This window comes from Trachypithecus francoisi, unplaced genomic scaffold (assembly GCF_009764315.1).
Source record: "Trachypithecus francoisi isolate TF-2019V2 unplaced genomic scaffold, Tfra_2.0 Lachesis_group4, whole genome shotgun sequence".
Lineage (NCBI taxonomy): Eukaryota > Metazoa > Chordata > Mammalia > Primates > Cercopithecidae > Trachypithecus > Trachypithecus francoisi.
The window spans coordinates 134592286-134616643 of NW_022681469.1; the positions used below are offsets into that span (position 1 = coordinate 134592286).

Genomic DNA, 24358 nt, shown 5'->3' on the forward strand with positions numbered 1-24358 from the left:
GCTGGTGGATCACTTGAAATCAGGAGTTTGAACTTGGGAGGTGGAGGTTGCAGTAAATTGAGATTGTGCCATTGCACTCCAGCCTGTGCAATGGAGTGAGAATCAAAAAAAAAAAAGAATGATGTTGAAGAAATAGTAACAAAAGAGCACCAGGACATAAAGGCAATGGTAGTCAGAACTAGAGGAAAATGTGACAAATAGAGAATTGGAGAAGGTACTAGAATAACCAAACAAAGCATGTGAAGCCCTTCCTAGAATGAATCACTCCTGTGGAAGAAACAGCCACTTGGGCTGCATGAAACAATGAAATAAATCTATAGAAGTTAGAGGGAAGTAGCCTTTATTCAACTTGTTTGCTTTTGACGTGCTTAGTGCTATCTCATGGAACCCATTGGTCACCCCAGTTACAACAAACTCACCCCACTCCCTATTCCTAGGCCAATTCTTTTTTTAAATTTAAATTTTTCATATTTAAATTTTTTATTTTTTTATTTCAATAGGTTTTGGGGGGAACAGATGTGTTTGGTTATATGAATAAGTTCTTCAGTAGTGATTTCTGAGATTTTGGTGCACCCATCACCTGAGCAGTGTACACTGTACCAACATGTAATATTTTATCCCTCACCACCCCCCATTCTTTCCTGCGAGTCCCCGAAGCCCAACGTACCATTCTTACGTCTTTGCATCCTCATAGCTTAACTCCCACATATGAGTGAGAACATAGGATATTTGGTTTTCCATTCCTGAGTTACTTCACTTAGAATAATCATCATCATCATCATCATCATCATCATCATCATCATCCAGGTTGCTGTTAATACCATTATTTCATTCCTTTTTATGGCTGAGTAGGACACCACATAAACAGAATTAAAAATAAAAATCACATGATTGCCTCAATAGACACAGAAAAAGCATTTGACAAAATCCAGCATCCCTTTATAATTATGATTAAAACCCCAAGCCAATTCTGACTTCAGGGAAGGTTTGCTATTTCTTTTCTCTACCCATCCATGGGTCTTTCGCATCACCATGCACTCAATTTTTGCCCCACAGGGTCTTGCTCCTTGAAGATTCCCTCATTGTTCCCTAAGCCACCTTTCCTCCTTTCTTCACCCTGAATATGGGGCCTTAGTGCCTGACATTGTTTCCTAACCCAGCCTCTATGTTTATCTGTCTGGTATGTGGGGAAGGAACAAGTGGACTTGGGCTTTGTCACCTCAATGGCCAGAGCCACTAAACGAGGCAAATTTCAGCCTGACCTTCTCATTCTATGGAGATGCTTTTCTACTATTGTAGCTTTCTGTGGAAAGTGTACCTAACTTTCCTCCTTTTCTCTTGAAGCATTTCTTCTTTAAATTCTTCAAATTAGAGGAAAGGGATGTTATTCATTCATTTATTTTTGAGTTTAACTAATAGTTACTGATTGCCTACAGTGTGTTTTGGGAGTGTTCCTGTTGTGGAGAGAGAGCAGGAAACAAATCCTTTGCTTCCTGAAGCTTGCATTCTAGCAGACAGAGATTCGGAAGACAAAATGACCCATCTGAGTGAATGAGGGAAGAGTTGACTGAGAGATGACATTTCAAACCATAAACCCTCCTCTTCTACTTTTTTTCTCATTGTCTCCATCGTGCTTAGAACTCCACATCTTCAATTATTCTTTTCTCTTGTATATATAGATGAACTCCAGTTATTTTTTTATTTTTATTTTTTTGAGACAGAGTCTTGCTCTGTGTCCTAGGCTGGAGTGCAGTGGCATGATCATAGTTCTTTGCAGCCTCAATATTCTGGCCTCAAACAGTCCTCCCTTCTCAGTCTCCTAAGTAGCTGGTTCTCCAGGTGCACACCACCAAGCCCAGTTAATTTTTTTTTTTTCTTCTTAGCCGAGAAGAGGTCTTACTATATTGCCCAGACTGATCTTGAACTCCTGAGCTCAAACAGTCCTCCTGCCTTGGCCTCCCAAAATGATGGGATTATAGGCATGGGCCACTGTGCCTGGTCAGTTATTTTATTTTATTTTTTTACATCCTCAAAAATAAAACCTTTATTCTTTCTGCTCACCAACTTAAGCTATGGTCCAGTATCTCTCCTCTCCTTTTTACACGAGCCTCTGAGATACCCCTGTGGCTCTCACATTGTTTTCATTCATTCCTTTGCCCCCGTTAATCTGGATTTTGTCCTTGCTGCTTTGTTGGCACTGCATTTTAAGAATCATCTATGATCTCCTGGTCATTAAATTTAATGACTTGTCTCAGTTTTTATTCTCAATACTTTTCCAAACATGTGACTGTGACCACGATATTTTCTTACTGGGAAGGCCCTTTCCATTGTTTTTGCCTGACTAAATTCTCTTTATCAAAAAATGTTAGCTTGAATGCCATTTTTTATCCCTTCTTATTTTTTAAAAACGTCTCTTGTAGCATTGATCATTTCTATTCTGAATTATAAATAGCAAATTAACCTTTCTGAGAGATGAAATTGTTTTATTGATTTTGGGATCTCCCACTACACTTAACAGATTGCCTTGCATATAATAATGATTTATTAAATATCTGTTAAATGCATGAAGAAAGTAATAAACACAAGTAAGTTTCATGTCATTTTTAGAACTTTCAAAACTAGATTTGTAGAATACTGTAATATTTTATATTTATATAATATATTTATATATTATATTTTGTATCTGTTTTCTAAAATATAAAAGAGTATTTGAAGAAGACACTTGAAACTGAAGACTTGCTATCACAGGAATAAATAAGCATACCCTGTCATTAAATGTTGTTTTTCTACATTTCCACTTACTCATCACATTTTGTTTAGTTGTTCATAACCGCTCTTTGAGTCATGTGATTGACTGGGTCAGTGGTTCATGGTAAGAAATATGTTTGATGTATTATTCTCAACACGCTTTTGAAATTTTGTCTCTCTTTGCTGTCTAGTCTTACCTCTGGCATTTGATACCCAGTTTCCTCATATGTCTGATTTTGATTCATATGGATTGGGAAAATTATTCTCACTATAATGTGGATCTGTTTTTCTTTTTTTTTTTTTTAAATATGGAACGCTTCACGAATTTGCGTGTCATCCTTGCGCAGGGGCCATGCTAATCTTCTCTGTATCGTTCCAATTTTAGTATATGTTTTTCTTTTGAGTTCGTAAATAATATACATATCAATGTGATTTGACTGTTGTTAATGACAATTCAGAGGAATGGGTAATAGTTATGTTCCTTTCATTAAGTTAAAAAATGACTATGAAGAGAGTAATTCCATTATGTGTTTTTTCTTTGGTAAGTAAATAAAAGTAGAGATTTTCAAATTATGTAACAACTCTACTGGTTTTCAATGTTTACAGGTAAAATATTTATGGGTTGAAGTTTATTTCTAATTACATTGCAGTAGAAGCCAAACCATATTTGCAGCAAAGCAGAAAACTTTGACTAAGTACTGCATTATGTATTATGTAATAATTAAGGTCACATTTATCTGTAGAGGTTCACCTAATTGGAAAGGATGCTCAATCACTATTTTTTCTCTACCAAGTAGTAAATTCCAACTAAACTTTTCCAGGATCAGGGCCACTCAGAAATTTTGAGAAGTCTGATTCTGTATCTAATTTAGTATAGAATGCCAGAAACTAGGCTAGGTGAGTTCAGATCCTGGCTTGTCCACTTACTAGGCATATAACATTGGGCAGATTCTCAGACTACTCAGTGCTTCAGTTTTCTCATCTCTAAAATGGGGTCATCATAGTACCTCTCCCATAAAGTTATGAGGATTAAATGAGATAATTCATATAAAATGCTTAGAACAGTGTGCAGTAAGTGTTAGCTCTGATCAGTCATCAATACTAGAAACAATGGTAAATGTGGTGCCGATAGGTAGAATATTGATTCTCCTTTTAACATGGCATGGCCAATATACCTTGTGTACTCTGGGGTCTTTTTTCCTCCTCGACCCTAGTTATTCTGAAAAAATGTGTTCGCCTTAAGGTGTGAGGAACTAAGTGAAGCAAGTTGAATTGCAAAGGGAGTTTGACATGTAAAGTAACAGTATTAGGTTAAAAAGAGAGATGCCAGAAACTCGAAATCTCTTCCTGAGACGAGGTCCAATTTTTCTTCTTGAAAGTTATGTTTTCTGTGAATGCTAGCCCCTTCATTTCTCTTTTAGCAATTTTTTCCCCGTAAGACATTTTATAGTTAGTAAATGAGTGAGGTTGAGCAGAAGGATGTGAGAATTTATTGGTTTAGTTAACAGTGTGTTTTCTAAGTAAGTACAGGGAACAGTAGAGGACTTCTAGTCCATTCCATTGATGTAGGGGGACTTGCCTGGAATATAAAATGTGAAGCCAAGGATACAACCAAAGATACAAAGGTGAAGCTGCTCACTACCTGGGTGAAAGGGGCAGGAAGCAGAAAGGCTGAACAGAGAGGAGGTAGTGGCTTAGGGATGGTGTACAGTGTACAGTGACCTGGGTTTGGGTCAGGATTTTTCCGTTGTCAACTGTGAGACCTAGACAGCATATTTAATCTCCTTGGTCTTTAGTTTTTCTTACAAAATGGGAGTTGTAATGTGACTTAATTTGCTTTCATTCATTGCCTGTTCATATGCCATAATGACCAGGTGATTTAATTATAGAAATCAATGCCTTCCTATTACACTTGGAATAATATCTGAGATCCTTACCCAGGCCTGCAAGGACCCATATGATATGACCCTTGTATACTTTCCTGACCCCTTCTTGTACTACTGTCTCTTTTACTTAGTGAGTTCCAACTACAATGGCCCTCTTTCTGTTCTTCACTGTATGTAAGCTTTTTAGCATATTAAAGTCTTCTAACTGGTTGATCTCACTGCCTAGAAAGATTTTTTCTAGGCCAGGCACAGTGGCTCATGCATGTAATGCCAGCATTTGGGAGGCCCAACCAGGCAGATCATTTGAGGTCAGGAGTTTGAGACTAGCCTGGCCAACCTGGTGAAACTGTGACTACTAAAAATGCAAAAATTAGCAGGGCATGGTGTTGTGCACCTGTAATCCCAGCTACTTGGGAGGTTGAGTCAGAAGACTTGCTTGAACTTTGTAGGTGGAGGTCAATGAGCTGAGATTGTGCCACTGTACTCCAGCCTGGCCAACAGAGTGAGACTCTGTCTCAAACCAAAAGAAAAATTTCTCCTAGATTTTAGCATGCCTTCTCCAGGCCTTAAATTAAATATAACATCTTCAAAGAGGCCTCTACTAAACCCGTTAGTTTAAAAGAGCACTCTCTGTGATTCTGTTGCATTTTTTTCATAGCATGAATCATTTCTTGGTATTTTTCTGTATGTTTATGTCTGAATGTAGCTTACCCTAGAATGTAAGCTTCATGAGAGTAGGACTATGTCTTTCTCCTTCTCTGCTGTATCCCAGTATCTAGAGCAATTCCTGGCACATAGTAGGTGTGATATCAGTGTCTTTTTTTGTTTTTTTTGAGACGGAGTCTCACTCTGTTGCTCAGACTGTAGTGCAGTGGCTCTATCTCGGCTCACTGCAACCTCCGCCTCAAGTGATTCTCCTACCTCAGCCTCCCATGTAGCTGGGATTGTAGGCACCCATCACCACACCCAGCTAATTTTTGTATTTTTGGTAGAGATGGGGTTTCATCATGTTGGCCAGGCTGTTCTTGAACTCCTGATCTCAAGTGATCCACCTGCCTTAGCCTCCCAAAGTGCTGGGATTACAGGCACGAGCCACTACACCTGGCTTATGTCAGCGTTTTTTCAATAAAGTATGGAATGAATAAGGTGCTGATTGACACTGAAATAAATATTTGTTCTTTACCCTAAAACTCCTATTCTCTTTATGCTTTCCTGTAAGACTGGGAAAGGAAATAGGAAGGTGAGCCCAGAGCATCTTATATTGTCACAAAGTAAGGGAGTGCTAAAAACAAAGCCCCCACAACGACGTGTGGTATGTGAAAGGGACACAGGTACCCATGGAGAGAGGTCCCAATGGCCAAAACTGGAATAATTTGATCAAAAACAAAAAAGTGGTATTGAATTATAACCAAAAAAGTATTTTTTTTTTAAAAACCACATTACCATGCTGATTTAAATAAATGATTGAATAAATAAATAAATAAAGGGAGACAAATGTGTGCCAAATTCTAAATAATTATGTAGATACTCCACCCTCCAGAAGCAGGACCATCACTTTCTATCCCTTAAGTACAGATTGCATGTAGTGACATTCTTCCAAAGAGTACAGTATGGAAAGGGGGAGGAAAAAAGAGTAATCTTACAGCAGAGAAAACTGATAAACACTACCTCAGCCAGGTGATCAAGATTGATTGTTGACACTGTATATCTTTGATATGATATGTTGAAAATGGTGCTTTTCAACATCACAAAAATCCCAGTCGAGGAAAATTCTACAAAATACCTGATCAGTTTCATCAAAACTTTCAGTGCATAAAAAATAAGGAATGTGGCCGGGCGCGGTGGCTCAAGCCTGTAATCCCAGCACTTTGGGAGGCCGAGACGGGCGGATCACGAGGTCAGGAGATCGAGACCATCCTGGCTAACACGGTGAAACCCCGTCTCTACTAAAAAATACAAAAAACTAGCCGGGTGAGGTGGTGGGTGCCTGTAGTCCCAGCTACTCGGGAGGCTGAGGCAGGAGAATGGCGTAAACCCGGGAGGCGGAGCTTGCAGTGAGCTGAGATCCGGCCACTGCACTCCAGCCTGGGCGACAGAGCCAGACTCCATCTCAAAAAAAAAAAAAAAAAAAAATAAGGAATGTATGAGGAACTGTCACAACGAAGAGAAGCCAGGATGACTAAGTATGGAGACAGAATGACTAAATACAATATGGTGTCCTGGGTAGGATCTTGGAATAGGAAAAGTATATGAAGTGAAAAGTCAGGAAATCCGAATGTATGGGTTTTAGTTAATAATAAGTGTCAATATTGCCTCTGTAATTGTTAAGAAGGCACTCCAGTAATGTAGGATGGTAATAACAGGGATACTGATACTGGATATGGAATAGATGGGAATTCTTAGTTTTTCTATAAATTGAACACTGTTCTGAACTAAAAAGTTTGTTTCAGATAAAATTCAAACAAAATGTTATGAATATTTTTTCACATGGTGCTATATTGTTTTGTTGTGTCATTTAAGTGCCTATTCATCTTCTATTGTTATATACAGATGTCATAGCTTATTTAAAACACCCATTCTTGGGCATTTAAATTGGTTCTAGTAGTTTGTACCTACATCTTTGATCATCCCTTTGGTGATAGAGGAAGGACTGTTTTTGCGTGGAAACTTTATCGTCTCTTGTTTGATATTATTTCCGATTTCTTCTCTTATTTTATCTCTGTTTCCCCTTAGGTTAGAACTTTAAATACTTTCTATATGCTAATGAGTCCTGCCTAATTGATTATATCACAGGCATCTCAAATTCAACACATTCAGAGATGGGCTTTTATTTTCTTTCCCCTTCAATTACTTCTCTCTCTGATTTCCCTTTTTCTGTTAATGCTGTCATAGTTTACCCAGATATTCAGCAGGACTGTGGCAGTTAAGTTTGGTGTCTCCTCTCTGTCACCATTCTATCTGCATCCTCTGCCCATACAGTCTTTCACATGCTCTGCCTGTTCTGCTCTTAAAATATATCTTAAACCCAGAATTTCCCATGTCCACTGCTACCAATCTTGTCTGAGCTATCTATCATCAAATTATGCCTGGACCTTTATAATATCCCTAACAATCCCCTTTCTCTCTTGCCTCTTTTTAGTTCACTCTTTGAATATAATTACAAATGTGAGGGGATCCCTATGGGTTTTAAATAGAAGAATGACGATACAATTTGTGATTGTTCTGAAATGATCATTCTGCGAGATGTGCAAAGAATGGTTCCTTACCATTACTACAATGACTGGCCTCTGTCTGCCTTTCTCTTTCATTTCATTTCAGTCTCTTTCTCAGCATGGTTTGGTTATATTGGTCTTCTTTCAGTTTTGTTCTTTCCGTATGCCAACCCCTTTCCTGCCTTTGAGCTTTCACACGTTACTCTTAGTTTTCCAGTTTTGTCTTCCATCCTCTTTCCCCATGGCAGGTCCTATAATTCTTTGTTTAGTTATTTTCTGCACTATTTCAAAAAAGGCAAGACTATATCTTTTTCATTTCCTTATGTATACTCAGTACCTAGCATAAAGCCTTACACATAGCAACACTCAGGAGTTGCTGAATAATTAAACAAGTAGTAATTACCATTTTCATTCATTTGTTAAAAATAGTGTTCAGGATCTTTGTTAAGTGCTATGGAAAGATACAAAAGGTTTAAAATAAATAAGTCTTACCTTGAAATAGCTCCTAATTTAAAAGGAGGGATAGGAGAATATATAAATAATATTGTAGCATGGAGGAAGGCAATGTTGTTGGAGTAAAGTTCTGTTACTAACCACCTGTATGTCCTCACGTAAGTTTTTTCTTTTTTGAGACAGAGTTTCGGTCTTGTTGCCCAGACTGGAGTGCAATAGCACGATTGATCTTGGCTCACTGCAACCTCCGCCTCTTGGGTTCAAGCGATTCTCCTGCCTCAGCCTCCCGAGTACCTGGGATTACAGGCATGCCCCACCACGCCCGGCTAATTTTTTATATTTTTAGTAGAGACAGAGTTTCTCCATGTTGGTTAGGTTGGTCTTGAACTCCTGACCTCAGGTGATCCACCTGCCTCGGCCTCCCAAAGTGCTGGGATTACAGGCATGAGCCACTGCACCTGGCCAAGTTATTTTTTTTTCTATGTTCCTTTATGTGTCCGTTTGGATATTAAGGAATTTGACTAGACTCTTGTAAGGCTTTGCTTCTCAACTCTGGTGTGCCATTAATACTACACTAGTGAAATTCGTTTTTTCCAGGTTTCCATCCCTGAAAAACCTGATTCATTTGGTATGGGGTGGGTTCTAGGAATCCCATAGGTGGTTGGGATGCGTGAGTAGGTTAAGGAAGTAGTGACCTAACTCCTTCTAGTTTTGACATCTTATAATTCTAGTTGTAGTGCAAGGAAGACTGTGAAAGTGCAGCAGAAATCAGATAAATTAAGTGTTGTATTCATTCAGGGGCAGGGAATATAATCTCTTGCTTGCTGGCTGGGATTGGGGCTTAATGGAAAAGATGGTGTTAAAATGGACTTTGAGGAATAGGTGGAAATGTGGGCAGGTGGATGATTGCATGGTTGGTGTTGAGTTCAACTTAGCTGTAGGCCAGAAGACACACAAGGGACGCAGGGGGAAATGACCCATTTTGATGCAATGGACCATGGTTCTAGTCTTGTTTTTCTCATTTTACCTGTCACACTTGGTTGTCCTTTTGAATTTGAAAGATTGTATTATTGCAGCTTGATCCTCATTCGGTGGAAGTGGAGCATGTGGTGACAGACACCATGGGACTGCTTTGGGAAATAATTGGGCATATTCTTCCTCAAGCCTTTTGGGGCTGTGCTCTTTGAGATCCATTTTGACCACCCCATTGGTTTTCTGGTTAGAAACAAAGAATATCAGGACCCACTCTGTTATCTAAAATAATAGTTTGCTGTCAGAATGATTATTATTAAACCAAAGTTGACTTTTTTGTTTAGATGAAACCATAAAAAGGCAACATTCTGAGTAAATTACATAGCGTCCACTTGATGAAATAATAAGCCTAAGTTTAGGGAATGAAAGTAATGATCTAATGCAGTATTTAGAATGGGTATACAGTATATAGTTATTAACCAAAAACTCACATCGTGCATTCTTTTAATTTGTGCAAAATTTGTCATTAATTGCCCAAGAAACCTCTGATTTTTTCATACATAATCACATCATAGCTATTGACTTTCTCTCCCTTCTCCTGCCTTAAAATACATCCCTGTAAATAGTAGATTACTTTCAGATTGGTAATACCCCCTTTAAACATTGAGTTGCTAAGTTTAGCCATGTTGCTCTCTTTCTTAAAATACAGAATTCTTTTTTCCCCAACTTTGCCTTTGAGTTGTTACTGACAAATCACATTTTGTTTTTTTTTGTTTGTTTGTTTTTTGTTTTTGTTTTTTTTTTAGACTCTGTTGCTGAGGCTGGAGTGCAGTGGTGTGATCACCGCTCACTGCAGCCTTGACCTCCCTAGGCTCAGGTGATCCTCCCACCTTTTTTTTGTTTGTTTGTTTTGTATTTTTAGTAGAGACAGGGTTTTGCTATGTTGCCCAGGCAGGTCTCGAACTCCTGGGCTCAAGCGATCCACCTGCCTCAGCCTCCCAAAGTGCTAAGATTACAGGCATGAGCCACCATGCCTGGCCCACACTTTGTTTTTTCATGGCAATTGGCTTAAAATTTTATTTAATCCTTCTGCCCAATGTGAGCTTGCTAATTCTGAAATGCTTTTTGTTTTCATTAACTACCACTGTATGGAGGAGGAAATGTATATAGTATTCTACTTGCAAACAGTTTGAGAGATGGGTTTTGATTCTTCATTCAAACTCATTCTAAATGGGGCAGGGTCAGAAACACAGAAGTCAAAAATTGAAAATAAAGAATAAGATAGTGGGTAAGGAATGGGGTAGCCAAGCTGATATCCAGCTAGGAATCTGGTCCTTCCCTATTCCTGGCAACTATCTTAGATCAATTTAGGATTTATAAGTTGGCCCGTGATCATCCAGCCACCTCACCACCTCGTGCAGCCCTTGATGATGTTGATCTATTGACTTTGAAATTAGAGAAGTAGAAATAACAAGCCTTTTGTGATTGACTACTTGTACAGAATAACCTTTACTAATTTAAATTCTTGGCCTTTAGTAGCAACAGAGCCCCTTAGAGAGTGACATTCGCCATGATTTATTTGAAAGAAAAAATAAATAAAAAGAAAAATAACATAGCTAGATCTGAAAAGAGACCTCAAAATTCAGAAAATGTCTCCAATTTCAGTGAGGGGTGTCATGGGAAAATAACTGCTATTGCATCCCTTGTGTCTTTTTTTTTTTTTTAAGACAGAATTTTGGTTTTGTTGCCCAGGCTGGAGTGCAATGGCGTGATCTCAGCTCACTGCAACCTCTGCCTCCTGGGTTCAAGCAGTTCTCCTGCCTCAGCCTCCCAAGTAGCTGGGATTACAGGCATGTGCCACCATGCCTGGCTAATTTTGTATTTTTAGTAGAGATGGTGTTTCTCCATGTTGGTCAGGCTGGTCTGGAACTCCCAATCTCAGGTGATCCACCTGCCTCGGCCTCCCAAAGTGCTGGGATTACAGGTGTGAGCCACTGCTCCCGGCCCCTCGTGTCTTTTTATCTGCCAGATTGTTAAGAGGAATAATAGAGCCCAAAGTGTACACCAAATTTGCATTGTAAGCACATTGAAGATTACTTACTATTTTGCAAATTGTGTTTTGTGTTCATGCTGCCTGGGTGGTGGTGCAGGACTGCTTCTGCTTCATCCAGAGCACTTGAAATATTATCTGCTTGCATATTTATATATTAGGATTTCATGTATTATTTAGTTGAATACAAGAGTTCTGCTTTTAAAAAAATTTGAAAATCTTTGGTTTAGCTGAAATGCCCAAGACTTTATAGAGCATGTATCAGAAGATCAAAGAAGTAAATTACATACCCACAGTCATGGAACTATCTAGAGGTCAACAGAGAGAAACCATCCAGGTTTCAACTGTCCATGTCTGGACTTCCTATCCCGGGCATTTTTGCTACAAAATGTTGATTTGATTTTCCATTTTGAAAGACACAGAAGTGATCTGTGAAATGGTGATTAGCACTAGATGGCCCCAGGCAGCCCTGGAATGCTCCATGGTTCAAATGCCCAAGACCAGATGGAAGTCCAGAAGTGGATGACTCAAAGTTTATTAGTTTTGCCACCTGGGCTGTACAGCCAAACCAGCTGCCACAAGGCAGTTCCAATTTTGACAGAGCAGCAAATGAACATAAAAGTGAGTTTAAGTCCCAAGAATAAAGTAAAGGAGAATGGCTGCAGCAGTAAGGAGATTCATCCAGGCTGAGTCCTATTGATATTTCTTGTAGGAAGCACAGCTGCTGTGCTAGGTAGGGGGCAAGAAAAGGCCTGAAAAATCATGCCTTGAGTTGTTCCAGGAGCCAATCTCAATTTGGGGTATATTTTAATGACTGGCTTGGTAGGTTTTCCAGTCGCATCTGACGATCTAGAAAGGGAAAAGCAAGCTGATGCATCATGATGATGTCATGTGGTCAGAACCACTTTTTATTCTTTTCTGGAATCCATGGAAAATCGTTTGATCACCTCCTTTCCATAGTTCTGTGGTGGTGGAGCCATACGTATTCATTGGAACGTAAGATCCTTGTGGCAGATCACCAGGAATCCATTCATTATCCTCATATTATCGTCATATTGAGTTGAACTATTGTAGATTTGTCAAGATCTGTCCATGAAGTACTACAGTAGTCAGAAATTGACTGTAAGATTTTTGATGACTCATTTAATATATCTGTAGTTCTCAAAAACTGAATTGAGTATGACAATGAGCACATGGGACTAGGAACAGATTGGGAGAGGTATAGTCATGTTTCTTTAAATGAGGATGATCCACTAATTAATTTTAAAAAGTCAAATAATCTTGATCTTTTGTGTCAGAATGCTTTGGGCAGAAAGTAACAGAAAACCTGGCTAAACTGACTTAAATATAATGGAAGTTTATTATTACTGCTTTTTTATGTCATCAGAAATGTAGAGGAATGTGGCTCCTGGCTTTGGTTCATCTACTCAGTGATGACACAGGTTCTTTTTGTGTTATCTTGGTGCAAAATAAAAGGAGACACATGCAGAGGGGAAAAAAATGTATGAGTTGCTGATGTATATTGCTGTGGGTTTGGTGATAAAGGCTGGACCACGGTTTCATCTGCTTGGTCAACCTCTGCTTTTAGATAATCTTTTTAGGGGTTGAACGTTTATGTATTTATATTTCTCAATTGACTGTTATTTAGTCTCATGCAATAATTTAAAAACGTTCTTCATTTGTGTGATAAAAGTACAAATGCCTGTATATTTTCTAAACTGATAGACAGTTTTTTTTTTTCTTCTACAATGAGATGAAGTGAAATTACTTTCATAATACAACATTCCCTTTTTGAGTATAGATAAACTAGCTGTTCTATTTTATTTATTTACTTTTTTTCCTGGTAGGTGGCGTGTTTGTCCCAGATAGCTGCAAATTATCTTATTGTTCAAAAGGAAGCAAAACGTTGGGGTACAGCTCATGGCAGTATTGTTCCTTACCAGGTAAGACTTCAGCAGTCTCGGGTTGGGCCATTGTAATTTGTAGTTTTATATGATGTGTTTTTGGAAAATGATTTCTTTCTATACACAGATCCTTCAGGTTTTTTTTTTTTTTTGTAATGTATCTGTGTCTGGCTATAACAAGGTTCTGTCGTTCACATTAAGTTCTGTTTTGCATATTTCTTCATCAAAAAGAGATTAGTAACAGGACCCCTAAACAGATCAAAGGAACTCATTGAAAATAAGTGACTTTTGGGCTCAGATGATGGTTTTCTTTTTTTTTTCCCCACCTAAAAGAGGCACTGACTGTAGCCATTTTATAAAGCATGATTTGTTAACCATGTCAGTTATAAAACAAATGTTACCTACCCCATCTGACAATAATATTCTCTCAGGATTGAAGTAAAATGAAAATTTACGTGTGATGGTTCTTCATTTTTGGAACAAAGCAGATGGCTCAGGAGCTGCTGTTCTTTATTAAGTGTCTAAACTTGTCCTTAGGAATTCTTGACTTTGGCTAGTGTAAATGAATATGTGAAGTAACTGTGGTCTTTCAAAAATAAAATTTAAAAGAAAAACTAGCTCTTCTTCCAATCCCTAACCTTTGCTTGGTCCAGTTGCACCATATGTTGTTCTATTTATTAATGTATCTGCATATCTTCTGTACTCTATTGCAAGCTCTTAAGAGTAGAGGTGACTTCTTCTTCATTGTATGTCTTCTCACAATCAATGGAAGCACATGTTAGGTACTGTATACATATCTGTGGAGTGAATGAGTGAATTTTACTGGAGTCATTTCAATGCTAGTGCTCTTGGGAGAAAACAAAAACGTCAGCATTTTTCATTTGCCAGGAAATTAATCAACCCTGCTAATCATCCTTTTAGCTTTAAGACTTTATTTCCTTAGGCAAAACTAGTTTCCTTTCAATTTTTTAAAATCAGAATTTGAGGAAAGCACTGACCCAATATGAACCTAGGATGATTCCCTCTCTGTTTATATTCATGGCCCCTTACTTGAGGCATTACTATGATTTCACTGTAGAATTGCTTTTCAACACATTGAGTTGATGTTTAGGTGTAATTACAATTGTGGAGGTGTTTTCTCCACTTCTTCCCCTTTGTCTCCACCATTGGTTTTATGACCACCATTAATGACATTTTGCTTCTCCACTTCCTAGCCCTTTGTGACTGACCCTATGCTTCTAACCAGACTTGCTTCATTTCACAGAAATTAGTACATTTTTGAATTGGTTAGAGATCACCAGATTTAGTCTTTGTGTTTTTCAGATAAGAAATCTGATACCTAGATTGAGCAGATGGACTCCAACTGTGGTCCCCTGCCTCCTTGTTGAATATTCTTTCAGATACTGCTACCTTTGACAGGAAAAGGTGATTTCAGTTCCCTTCATGAACTCTACCCCATCAAGGGTCTCCATCAAACTTGCTTCTAGGTCACGGGTCTGATCAGCTAAATTTATACTCATCATTGATAATGGAGGTCTTTCTCAAGGGTATTTTAACAGAGAACAATGTTAGAATCTATGTGAAATCATCTCAAATAATGGAAATCTGGCCTTCAGTCTTTTATTTATTTATTTATTTAGAGATGGAATCTTCCTCTGTTACCTAGGTGGGAGTGCAGTGGCACGATCTCAGCTCACTGCAACCTCCACCTCCCAGGTTCAAGTGATTCTTCTCTCTCAGCCTCCTGAGTAGCTGAGACTACCGACGTGTGCCACCACGCCTGGCTAATTTTTGTATTTTTAGTAGAGACAGGATTTCACCATGTTGGCTAGGCTGGCCTTGAACTCCTGACCTCAAGTGATCCACCTGCCTCGTCCTCCCAAAGTTCTGGGATTACAGGCATGAGCCACCATGCCTGGCCTGGCCTTCAGCCTGTGATATATGTGAAGAAAGCATTCCTGAGTTGAAAGGTTCTCTAGTGTAATTCCAAATCCTATCACATAGGTAGGTGTTCACTACATTCAAGCATAAAGTTTATAGTTTATTTTTTGCTCATTTAAAAGATGGAGTGTCATTTTAAAAAGCTTTATATAGACCTCAACTGTCCCTTCTGGGCATGTGCACCTAGAGTTCTGGCACCCTGGGTATGCCCTCAATTATTTCACTATGTGGTAAAAAGAAATTCAGAATCTTGGCTTTTATTTTGGAAAGTAAAAGACACAGGATTTTTTTTTCTCTCTTTGTGTGTGTATCTGTGTCTGTGTTTGTCTGTTCTTCAATGATAGAAATGTACCTTTCCTGTTGAATTGTGCCATTCACATAAAATGGATAGTATGCTTATTTGATTTTAGTTGATTGAAGCTTTATTATCTGTAAGAAATAAGAAATCTACCAAGGTATTTCCTCAAGAGCCCAGAATTAATTTGTTTCCTCTTCCCAAGAACTAGTTCAGCACTGTGATTAAGGAATAAATGCAAATTTAGCTGAAATGAAACTAGCATACCAAGATGGGTCCTAGATATGCTTAGAGACCTCGGTCTGTTTTCAATTTTAAAAATAGATTGGGGGAATATTTTTGTGGGTGAATGCCAGGATAATTATAATTCAGTTTTCTGTAATAATTACAGCTTTGCATCTAAGTTGAGTTGTCTGACTTTTGGGCTGCCTCTCTATAATGGAAAACTCTGATGGTCACAGGAGTTACTTAAGGTGCCTAGCTCACTCTCTTCCATTCTTGTTTAACCCTATCTGAAAGATTATATACCTCCAATGCATGGAATGTAAATTTCAGAAAAGTAGTGATCCTTGTTTGTGTGTTATTTTATAAGCATACAGTTCTTAACTTCTCAGATTGATTATCCACTCACACCCTTTTCTTCCCTGTTCTTTGGCTGCCAGCTTTTTTAAGATTAAGTAAGTTATACAAACGTAGACAGAGCTGAGATAATCATTTTGCTACTTGTTGAACATATTGGTGGATGCTTTTCCGATAATTCAGTTATTTGTTTATTTATTTAAGAGACTGGTTCTCACTTTGTCATCCAGGCTGGGGTGCAGTGGTGTGATCATAGCTTACTGCAGCCTCAACCTGCTGGGCTCAGGTGTTCCTAGTAGCTGGGATCCCGAGTAGCGGAGACTACAGACACAAACCACAGTGTCTGGCAGGTTTCAGATTTTTAAAAAGAAGTTTTAGATTTCACTGCTTCTTTTGTTCCCATTTCTAGTGGACCCTGCCACAGAGAAGCACTTAGCTTAAAGGATTAATAGTTACATAATATTTTTTAATTAATTATTTATTTTTTTGAGGCAGAGTCTTGCTCTGTCACCCAGGCTGGAGTGTAGTGGCGCGATCTTGGCTTACTGCAACCTCTGCCTCCCAGGTTCAAGCCATTCTCCTGCCTCAGTCTCCTGAGTAGCTGGGATTACAGGCATAAGCCAACAGGCACGGCTAGTTTTTGTATTTTTAGTAGAGATGGGGTTTCTCCATGTTGGCCAGGATGGTCTCCAATGCCTGACCTCAAGTGATACAGCTGCCTCGGCTTCCCAAAGTGCTGGGATTACAGGCATAAGCCTGTAATATTTTTAATGTATAGGTATGTTTCCCAGTCCTTAAACAATTATACTTAAAGACAGTAGGCTTTTAGAGATAGGAGAGGAAGGTGCAGAGAAAGCAGATAGCTGGTCTTCAAAAAGAATATATTTTATTATGTAACATAGTTGTCAGTTGGGCCACTGTCCTTTAGATACATACCTAACATGGTAATTCTCTTAATTTCATCGCCTGCATCTATCTAAAACTCTCGCCCAAATTTCTTCAACCTTCTAGGAACCTTCATTTGCATGTCCTCCTTTGCTTATGACCCACACTGACCTCTAGCTGTCTCCAATATCATAGAAGATCCATTCACGAATACACTCACAAGGACAGGCAATACTGAATATAGTGGGAAAAAAATGGAGTTTTTATTTACTTCTTTTAAAATTAGATTTTAGAGCATACAAGTGCAGGTTTGTTACATGGAAATATTATGTAGTGGTGAAGCCTGGGCTTTTAGTGCAGTCATCACCTAAATAGTATATGCCATATCTAATAGGTACTTTCTCCTCTCTTAATCTCCTCTCCTTTCTCCTCTCTGTTAATCTCTTTTCTTTTGACCCAGTCATTTCTCCTGTCATCAGTCTTGGTGGCTGTAAAATCCGTATAGAGGACCCTTGCAACAGTCCACCCTCTCCTTTCTTTAACCTCTCCTCTCTTATAATGATCCTTTTCTGTTCTCACTTGGCTCCCACTCCCATTCAGTTGGTATTTCTCAAAGTTTAAAGTGCATGTGAATCATTTGGATGTCTTGTTAAGATGCAGATTCTGTTTCACGGTGATGTTGATGCTGTTAGTAGGGGCACTCAGTTTCTAGATCTAGAATGTATTATTATCATTATTTTTTTAGAGACAGTGTTTCTCTCTGTTGTCCAGGCTGGAGTAGTGGTGTGATCATAGCTCACTGCAGCCTCAAACTCAAGTGAACCTCCCACCTCAGCCTCCCGAGTAATAGCTGGGACCACAGGTACACACCACCATGCCTAGCTATTTTTAAATTTTTTTTAGAGACAGGGTCTCATAATCTTGCCCAGGCTGGTCTTGAACTCCTGGACTCAAGTGATTCTCTCACCTTGACCTCCCAAAGTGCTGAGATTACAGCTGTGAGCCATTGCTTCCGGTCTTAGACTATTATTATCAATGACTACACCTTTACCTTTACACTCAACTGGCAAAATCCCAGTGCAGATAGACTTAATAGTTTATCTATTCGTGGCCTGCGGTCAAGTGGTGGATATGGCCAGAAGAAAATATGCTACTGTGCTGATGATCTCCCTCCCAATCCATGGCCATCTCTCTCAAGTGGCCTCTCAGGCTTACCCAGAAATCCTGCCACCTTCACCTAAGTAATTTATTTTCTCCCCCTCTAAGATGACTACCTCGTATCTTCTCTTCTCTAAGATCTTTCCATCTCTCCTCATCCTTAAAGACTTTGTTTCTTATTCCACTTAAAAGTAATGCAACCAGAAGAGAACTAGCTTATCTTTTGTCTACTGTACCTCCCAAACTCTTGCATTTGAACCTATGTATAGATCACTGCATTCCTTCCTGTCGCAAGAGAGAAAGTGTCCCTTTCCATATTTTGCCTAAGGGCATTACATCTGCATTTTATGTCCTCTATCACCTGTATTATACTTCATAGGATAAGCAGATGATTTTATATATATATGTGTAAAATATATACATATTTTGTTTTTTGAGACAGAGTCTTGCTCTGTTGCCCAGGTTAGAGTGCAGTGACGCAATCTCAGCTCACTTCAACCTCCATCTCCCAGGTTCAAGCAATTCTTGTGCCTCAGCCTCCCAAGTAGCTGGGATTACAGATGTACGCCACCACGTCCGGCTAAGTTTTGTATTTTTAATAGAGATGGGGTTTCATCATGTTGGCCAGGCTGGTCTCAAACTCCTGACCTCAGGTGATCCACCTGCCTCGGCCTCCCAAAGTGCTGGGATTACAGGCATGAGCCACCGCACCCAGCCAGATCATAGTTTTTACCTTAAAAAGCCCACCAACCTTTCTTTGATTCCCAAGCAATGTCTTTTTCAAATACTATCCTATTTCTGTATGTGCTACTATACAGGACTCTTCCAAAAAATTTTGGGTGATGTTTGCTGGATGGAAGCCCTCTACTGTCTATTCTATGATGTAGTCTGTGCTTTACAGACCAATGGGAGACCCCAGGAGTTCAGGTGGTATGCAATAGCTAGGGGTAGTTGACTTTCTGAGTAGTTCATTAATGAGAATTCTTTTTTTATGCTCTTTCATGAGCCTTTCAATGGGAATTTTCCTTTACATGGCCTAATAATTCATATGGTAATTTCTTCTAAACTTTTCTTCTGAAGTAGCTTCTAACTCAAGAGGTTGAAGAAAACAATTATTTATATGATTAAATAAAATAACATCTTCCTTGTTCCAGTTTGGGCTTATTCAACCAAGGAGTAGAACAGGAAGCTGTGCTATGTTATTTCTGGTAGGGACATTATACTGTATATTTAATTTGGCAGAAGCAGAGACTCAGACAGGCAGTAAATTTCACGTTTGAAGATATGCAGTACTTTACTATCATTCCTTAGAAAAATGTCAAAGTGCTGTTAAATCATGGCAGATTAGGTAACATTGGGAATCTTTTTCTTTTTTTTTTTCTTAAACCCATGTCAAGGATTTTTTAAAAAAAAAGTCAAAATGTAAATGATATATATCTGTCTCTTCTTGTGTGACTTTTTATTTATTTATTTTACCATAGTCACACTAAAGCACTAAAATGTGAAGGTATAAACAAGCATATGATTCTATCACATGCTTAAAATAATTGTTGTATTAGTAATAACAGTAATAATGATCTTGCTAGTTACCACTGGACACGTACTATGTAACTGGGAGATATATGCATACATACATGTGTATATGTATTTATAAAATTTTTGCTTATTCTTCTTTTAGTTTGATGAAAGGGAAGCCTAGAGACATTCAGCAGTTATGTTCTAGAATAAATAGGAACCATGGATTTAAGGTTTAAAACTTGTTTCTGTTTGTGACCAGCCTGGCCAACCTGGTGAAACCCCATCTCTACTAAAAAATACAAAAATTAACTGGGCGTCGTGGTGTGTGCCTGTATTCCCAGCTACTGGGGAGGCTGAGGCAGGAGAATCGCTTGAAACCGGGAGGTGGTGGTTGCAATGAGCCAAGATTGCACCATTGCACTCCAGCCTGGGCAACAAGAGCAAAACTCTGTCTCAAAACAAAACAAAACAAACAACAACAAAAAACTGAAACAAACATTTCTTTTCTGACTGTATCCAAACTAAGCTGGATACATCGTGGATGTCTGTCTTTTTTTTTTTTTTTTTTTTTGGCAGATTCTAGAATTCTTCTAATCTGTTTCCATTATCTCTTTAACAAATGTCAAGTTGACTGTGATTCTAGTGGGTACCAAACCTAATAGCTGGCCTTGCTTCAGAAGTATTTTTGAATTATGAGCTGTAGGGCAAGTGTAGGTTTCCCTCTACCATGGTTTCAGTCCATTGCTTTCAAATGACTCTTGACAAACCAATTAAAAAATAATTAATTGAGTCCCCTGTGAGGTAGGCAATGTTGTAGTCCTGAAAGCCTCCAGATGAGGAAGAACTGGCCCTTGATTTCAAGGGACTCAAAGGCAATATAGCAGGCAAAGTTGGGAGAACTTGAGCTTTGGGGTCAGACAGACCTGGAGAATTAAAAGAGATCATTGTACTAAGTGTTTCGTGCAGTATCTGACTCTAGTAAGCCCTCAATAAAAGGTGGCTCCTGTTATTACTGGTGTGTTGAACTAATAGTTACAGCTTTTGTGAATAATAGTTTCTATGAAAATATGAAATAGTCTCTATGAAAACTACCCATAGAAGCTTAGGGGCAGAGTAAATAAATAAACAGAGCTGAATTTCTTTCTTAAACTTTATGAGATTTTTAGCTTAATTTCTTTCCATTTTTTAGAGAGGAAAAGAGGGCAACATGCTCTGGTAATTTTGTTTTAAAGAAACTCTTCTTAGAACTTTTTCGGAAATTGTAGCCTTCAGCTCATTGTCTAAATATAGCATTATTAAAATTAATAGAGTTTGAGGAGAATCTTGTATGGCAACATCACTAAGTTGTTAAAGGGAGTAAGGCTTCTAGTTTATTGAATGGTTTAATTAATTGAGATTGGGTATAGATTCATATTTAACAAAAGGAATAATGACAAAAATGATTTTCAGGAGTAATCTCTGAGAAGCCCACAAAATGGGAACCTACCTTTATAAAAATATGTACACTCACCCTTGTAAGAGCAAAAAATTGTGGAGATTTCTCTTTTGGTTTTAAAAAGTAAAGGAAATAGAATATTTTAAATGCTTGTTTTTATAACCTTAAAATTGCAAAGAATGTCGATAATGCTTACCTATTAAAAAATGCTTGGAGGCCGGGCACGGTGGCTCAAGCCTGTAATCCCAGCACTTTGGGAGGCCGAGACGGGCGGATCACGAGGTCAGGAGTTCGAGACCATCCTGGCTAACACGGTGAAACCCCGTTTCTACTAAAAAATACAAAAAGCTAGCCGGCGAGGTGGCTGGCGCCTGTAGTCCCAGCTACTCGGGAGGCTGAGGCAGGAGAATGGTGTGAACCCAGGAGACGGAGCTTGCAGTGAGCTGAGATCCGGCCACTGCACTCCAGCCCGGGCGACAGAGCAAGACTCCATCTCAAAAAAAAAAAAAAAAGCTTGGAGATTAATTGGGAACGAAAGAGTAGGTGATAGCAAATACATTAGATTACATTTCAGAGGTTTCTACAAACTTTTGATTAATTAGCACTGACAAGCTAGAATATTGAAAAGTTGGTTTTCTGGTAAATTAAGGCATGGATTGTATGAACCCCCAGCCCCTTTAGTTCTAAAGTTTTTGGCCAGGTAGCTTTTGAATATTTGCCTTAATGCTTGTGTATGCCTTGATCCTTACGGATTTGGGATTCTTGTTAAAGCAAAACAAAATTTTTTGTTTGAAGATCCTGTTTACTTTGGAACCAGTTGGCCAGGAGGTTGCCACAGTCTGAAGAATATAGGTCACTGGGCAGTCCAAGAGCAGATAAAATTAAGGCAGATGTGCCAGCTACTGACATAATAGCTGCCACCCTCTGGGCCACTTCTTAGAAAAGATTTGGCTGTCTTTGATTTAAAACAAAATTTCTAAAGTTAACATAAATAAGGTAACATAATGTCCAAGGGTAACTATTGCACAAAGAATAAAAGCACTTAGAACTGTTCAAAGACTATTAATGATTTTTTAAACTCAGAATTCCCTCTAATTGACATATAGTGTTTTAAATGTGTTTCGCTAAGAGATAAAATAGAAGGTGGTGCAAAGAAAGTAAAAGTAATAAATATCTAATTCCTTTAGGATCTTTTCAGCTTTTCTTGTATTCTTTATATATGTGCAGAACTAATGTGTTTTTATATTTTCTATGCCTATCATATTTGGCTCAAATTATCTAAAAGAATCAAAGGCCATTTTGAATATTCAGTCATTAGTCCTAGTAATACTATCTTAATCATTATAATAATTATCAGATGTAACATGAATGATTACTATGTTATTAAATACCTTACATATATTGAATAAATATTTACAACAGCCCTTACAATAGTTATTGCTGTTATCTCCACTGTCAGGTGTAGAAACTGAGGCACAGAGGTTTAGAGAACTGTGCAAGGTCACAAGTCCGTGGTGTAAGTGGGATTCTAACTGAGGCAGGGGGACTCGAGCCCATTGTACTGTATAGGCAGATGATACAATGCTGCATGTTTAGTTTCATTTTCTATCTTCATCCTACTTTTGAGAAATAATTATGTGACCTTTTCTTCTACATAATTTCCCCTTTAGGACTGCCAAGAGCAACTGAACAGGTATAAACAATTCTGTTGTTTACTTATCATAGGGATCCTTAATTATGCTTAAAAGCAAATTTCCTTCAGGGAATCAGGTTGTACATCTTTCGAATAAATCCTTTGGTCGCATATGCTAAAATTGTATTAGGATCATAAGTAAGTGATGGTATAGTGAAGCAACTCTACTTATTAATAGCTCCATCTATTTAATGAGAGCAGTACTGTCCTTGAGCAATACAGGAGTTGGGGATGGTTTTAGCTGTTGTGAGACTCATCGTTTCTGGTTTTCAAACTGTATTTCTGTCAGGTCGGTAGGGTGGGGACAGAGCTGGGGTGGGAAGGAATATTTGGGACATGAGGAGGAGTATTCCAGGGCCTAGGTGGGAGATAGCCTGGGTAGAAACCAGTTAGACAGTTTTCTAAGTATTCCCACCCCATTTCAACCAGAACAATTCCACCTTCTGGTAGTTTTTTGAAACAGGGGTTCCACTGCTTAAAACTCGTTACTTGTCCTCGATCGATCATCTTGTATTGAAGGACTTTATTGAACTAGAAAGTGGGTTTTGTATGTGTGTGTGTGTATGTGTGTGTGTATGTGTATGTGTTTTGGAGAAAAGAGACTGATTTCCTTCAATGCTGGAAATCATTGTTGTAGTTCCTAGAACTGTGGACATAAAACCAAAGAACGGGTTCAAATTGACCCAAGATGGAGGCCTTGGTTGGAGGAGTTTGGGTGAGGCCTGGCATAGCTCCTCTTTGAAGGGGCACAGACATTACCTCACAGCTAAGAGTCTAGCCTGGTGGCTCTGTCTGGAGGTCAGGGCTCTTCAGCTCAAATAAATCACACAGGACTAGATTCTGGAAACAGTTGGTTTTGGATGTAGTTACATGTCCTGGTTTGTTCCTAGGGGGGTCCAGTGCAAATCTTGTTGAAATTCTGAGTAGCTGTGCTTAGCACCAATACAGTACCCTGATAGATCTCAGTTCAGGTGCAGACTGCCTCAGGGGAAAGTAACTGAGTTCTGATATGGTACCAATTACTATTATAATATAATTTAATATTAGGCAAATAATATAACAATGGAAGAAAGCCTGTAAGATGTTAAGTACTGAAGTGAATCTGTACTGGAGACTTGAACAAATCATGTTCATGTATATGTATGGCTATGAAGTAGGCTGTTTCCTTCTTAAGTTTGCTTCTGGCATTTAGGAAAAGGACTACTGCTTCAGGGACCCTGCCCAGACGGGAGATAGTGCATGTGCATGCTGAGTGGGGCTAGTGAAATAGGAACATTATACAAAATTATATTAATAATTCATTTGGCCTATTTTTCAACTGGAAATTATTCTCAAGTGCCCCTTCCTCCTTCTCTCCTGAGGGTTAAAGCAGGTGCAAAATGCTCTAGGTCCTAGTGACTCTGAGTGGTCTATGGAGTGGCAGCATTGGCATCACCTGGATGTTAGAAGTAATAAATTCATTCTAATGAACCAGAATCTGCATTTTAACAAGATGTGTGTGCAGGTGATTTGTTTTTGTTAGACCCTTGTTGTCATTCTAATATGAGTCCACTAGATGTCACTCTTGGAACCTGGTAATGGGACAGGATATTTCAATGGGGATTTGCAAGAATCCCTGAATGTGATCAT

General features: G+C 38.6%; 1 protein-coding gene and 1 non-coding gene across 5 annotated transcripts in view; one reads left to right on the forward strand and one right to left on the reverse strand.

The window, feature by feature from the left end:
* SUGCT (succinyl-CoA:glutarate-CoA transferase) overlaps positions 1–24358 on the forward strand; it is a 738264-nt gene that overhangs the window by 166201 nt on the left and 547705 nt on the right. For 3 of the 4 annotated variants that reach the window (XM_033193764.1, XM_033193765.1, XM_033193767.1), the window contains exon 9: positions 13169–13264. The exons of the other annotated variant lie outside the window; for it this stretch is intronic. In XM_033193764.1, the coding sequence (XP_033049655.1) occupies positions 13169–13264 (96 nt within the window). The remainder of the gene's footprint in view (positions 1–13168; positions 13265–24358) is intronic. 4 annotated transcript variants of the gene reach the window in all.
* Positions 3051–3161, reverse strand: LOC117073951. The gene has a single exon (XR_004433479.1). It is a non-coding gene; the product is annotated as a U6 spliceosomal RNA (small nuclear RNA).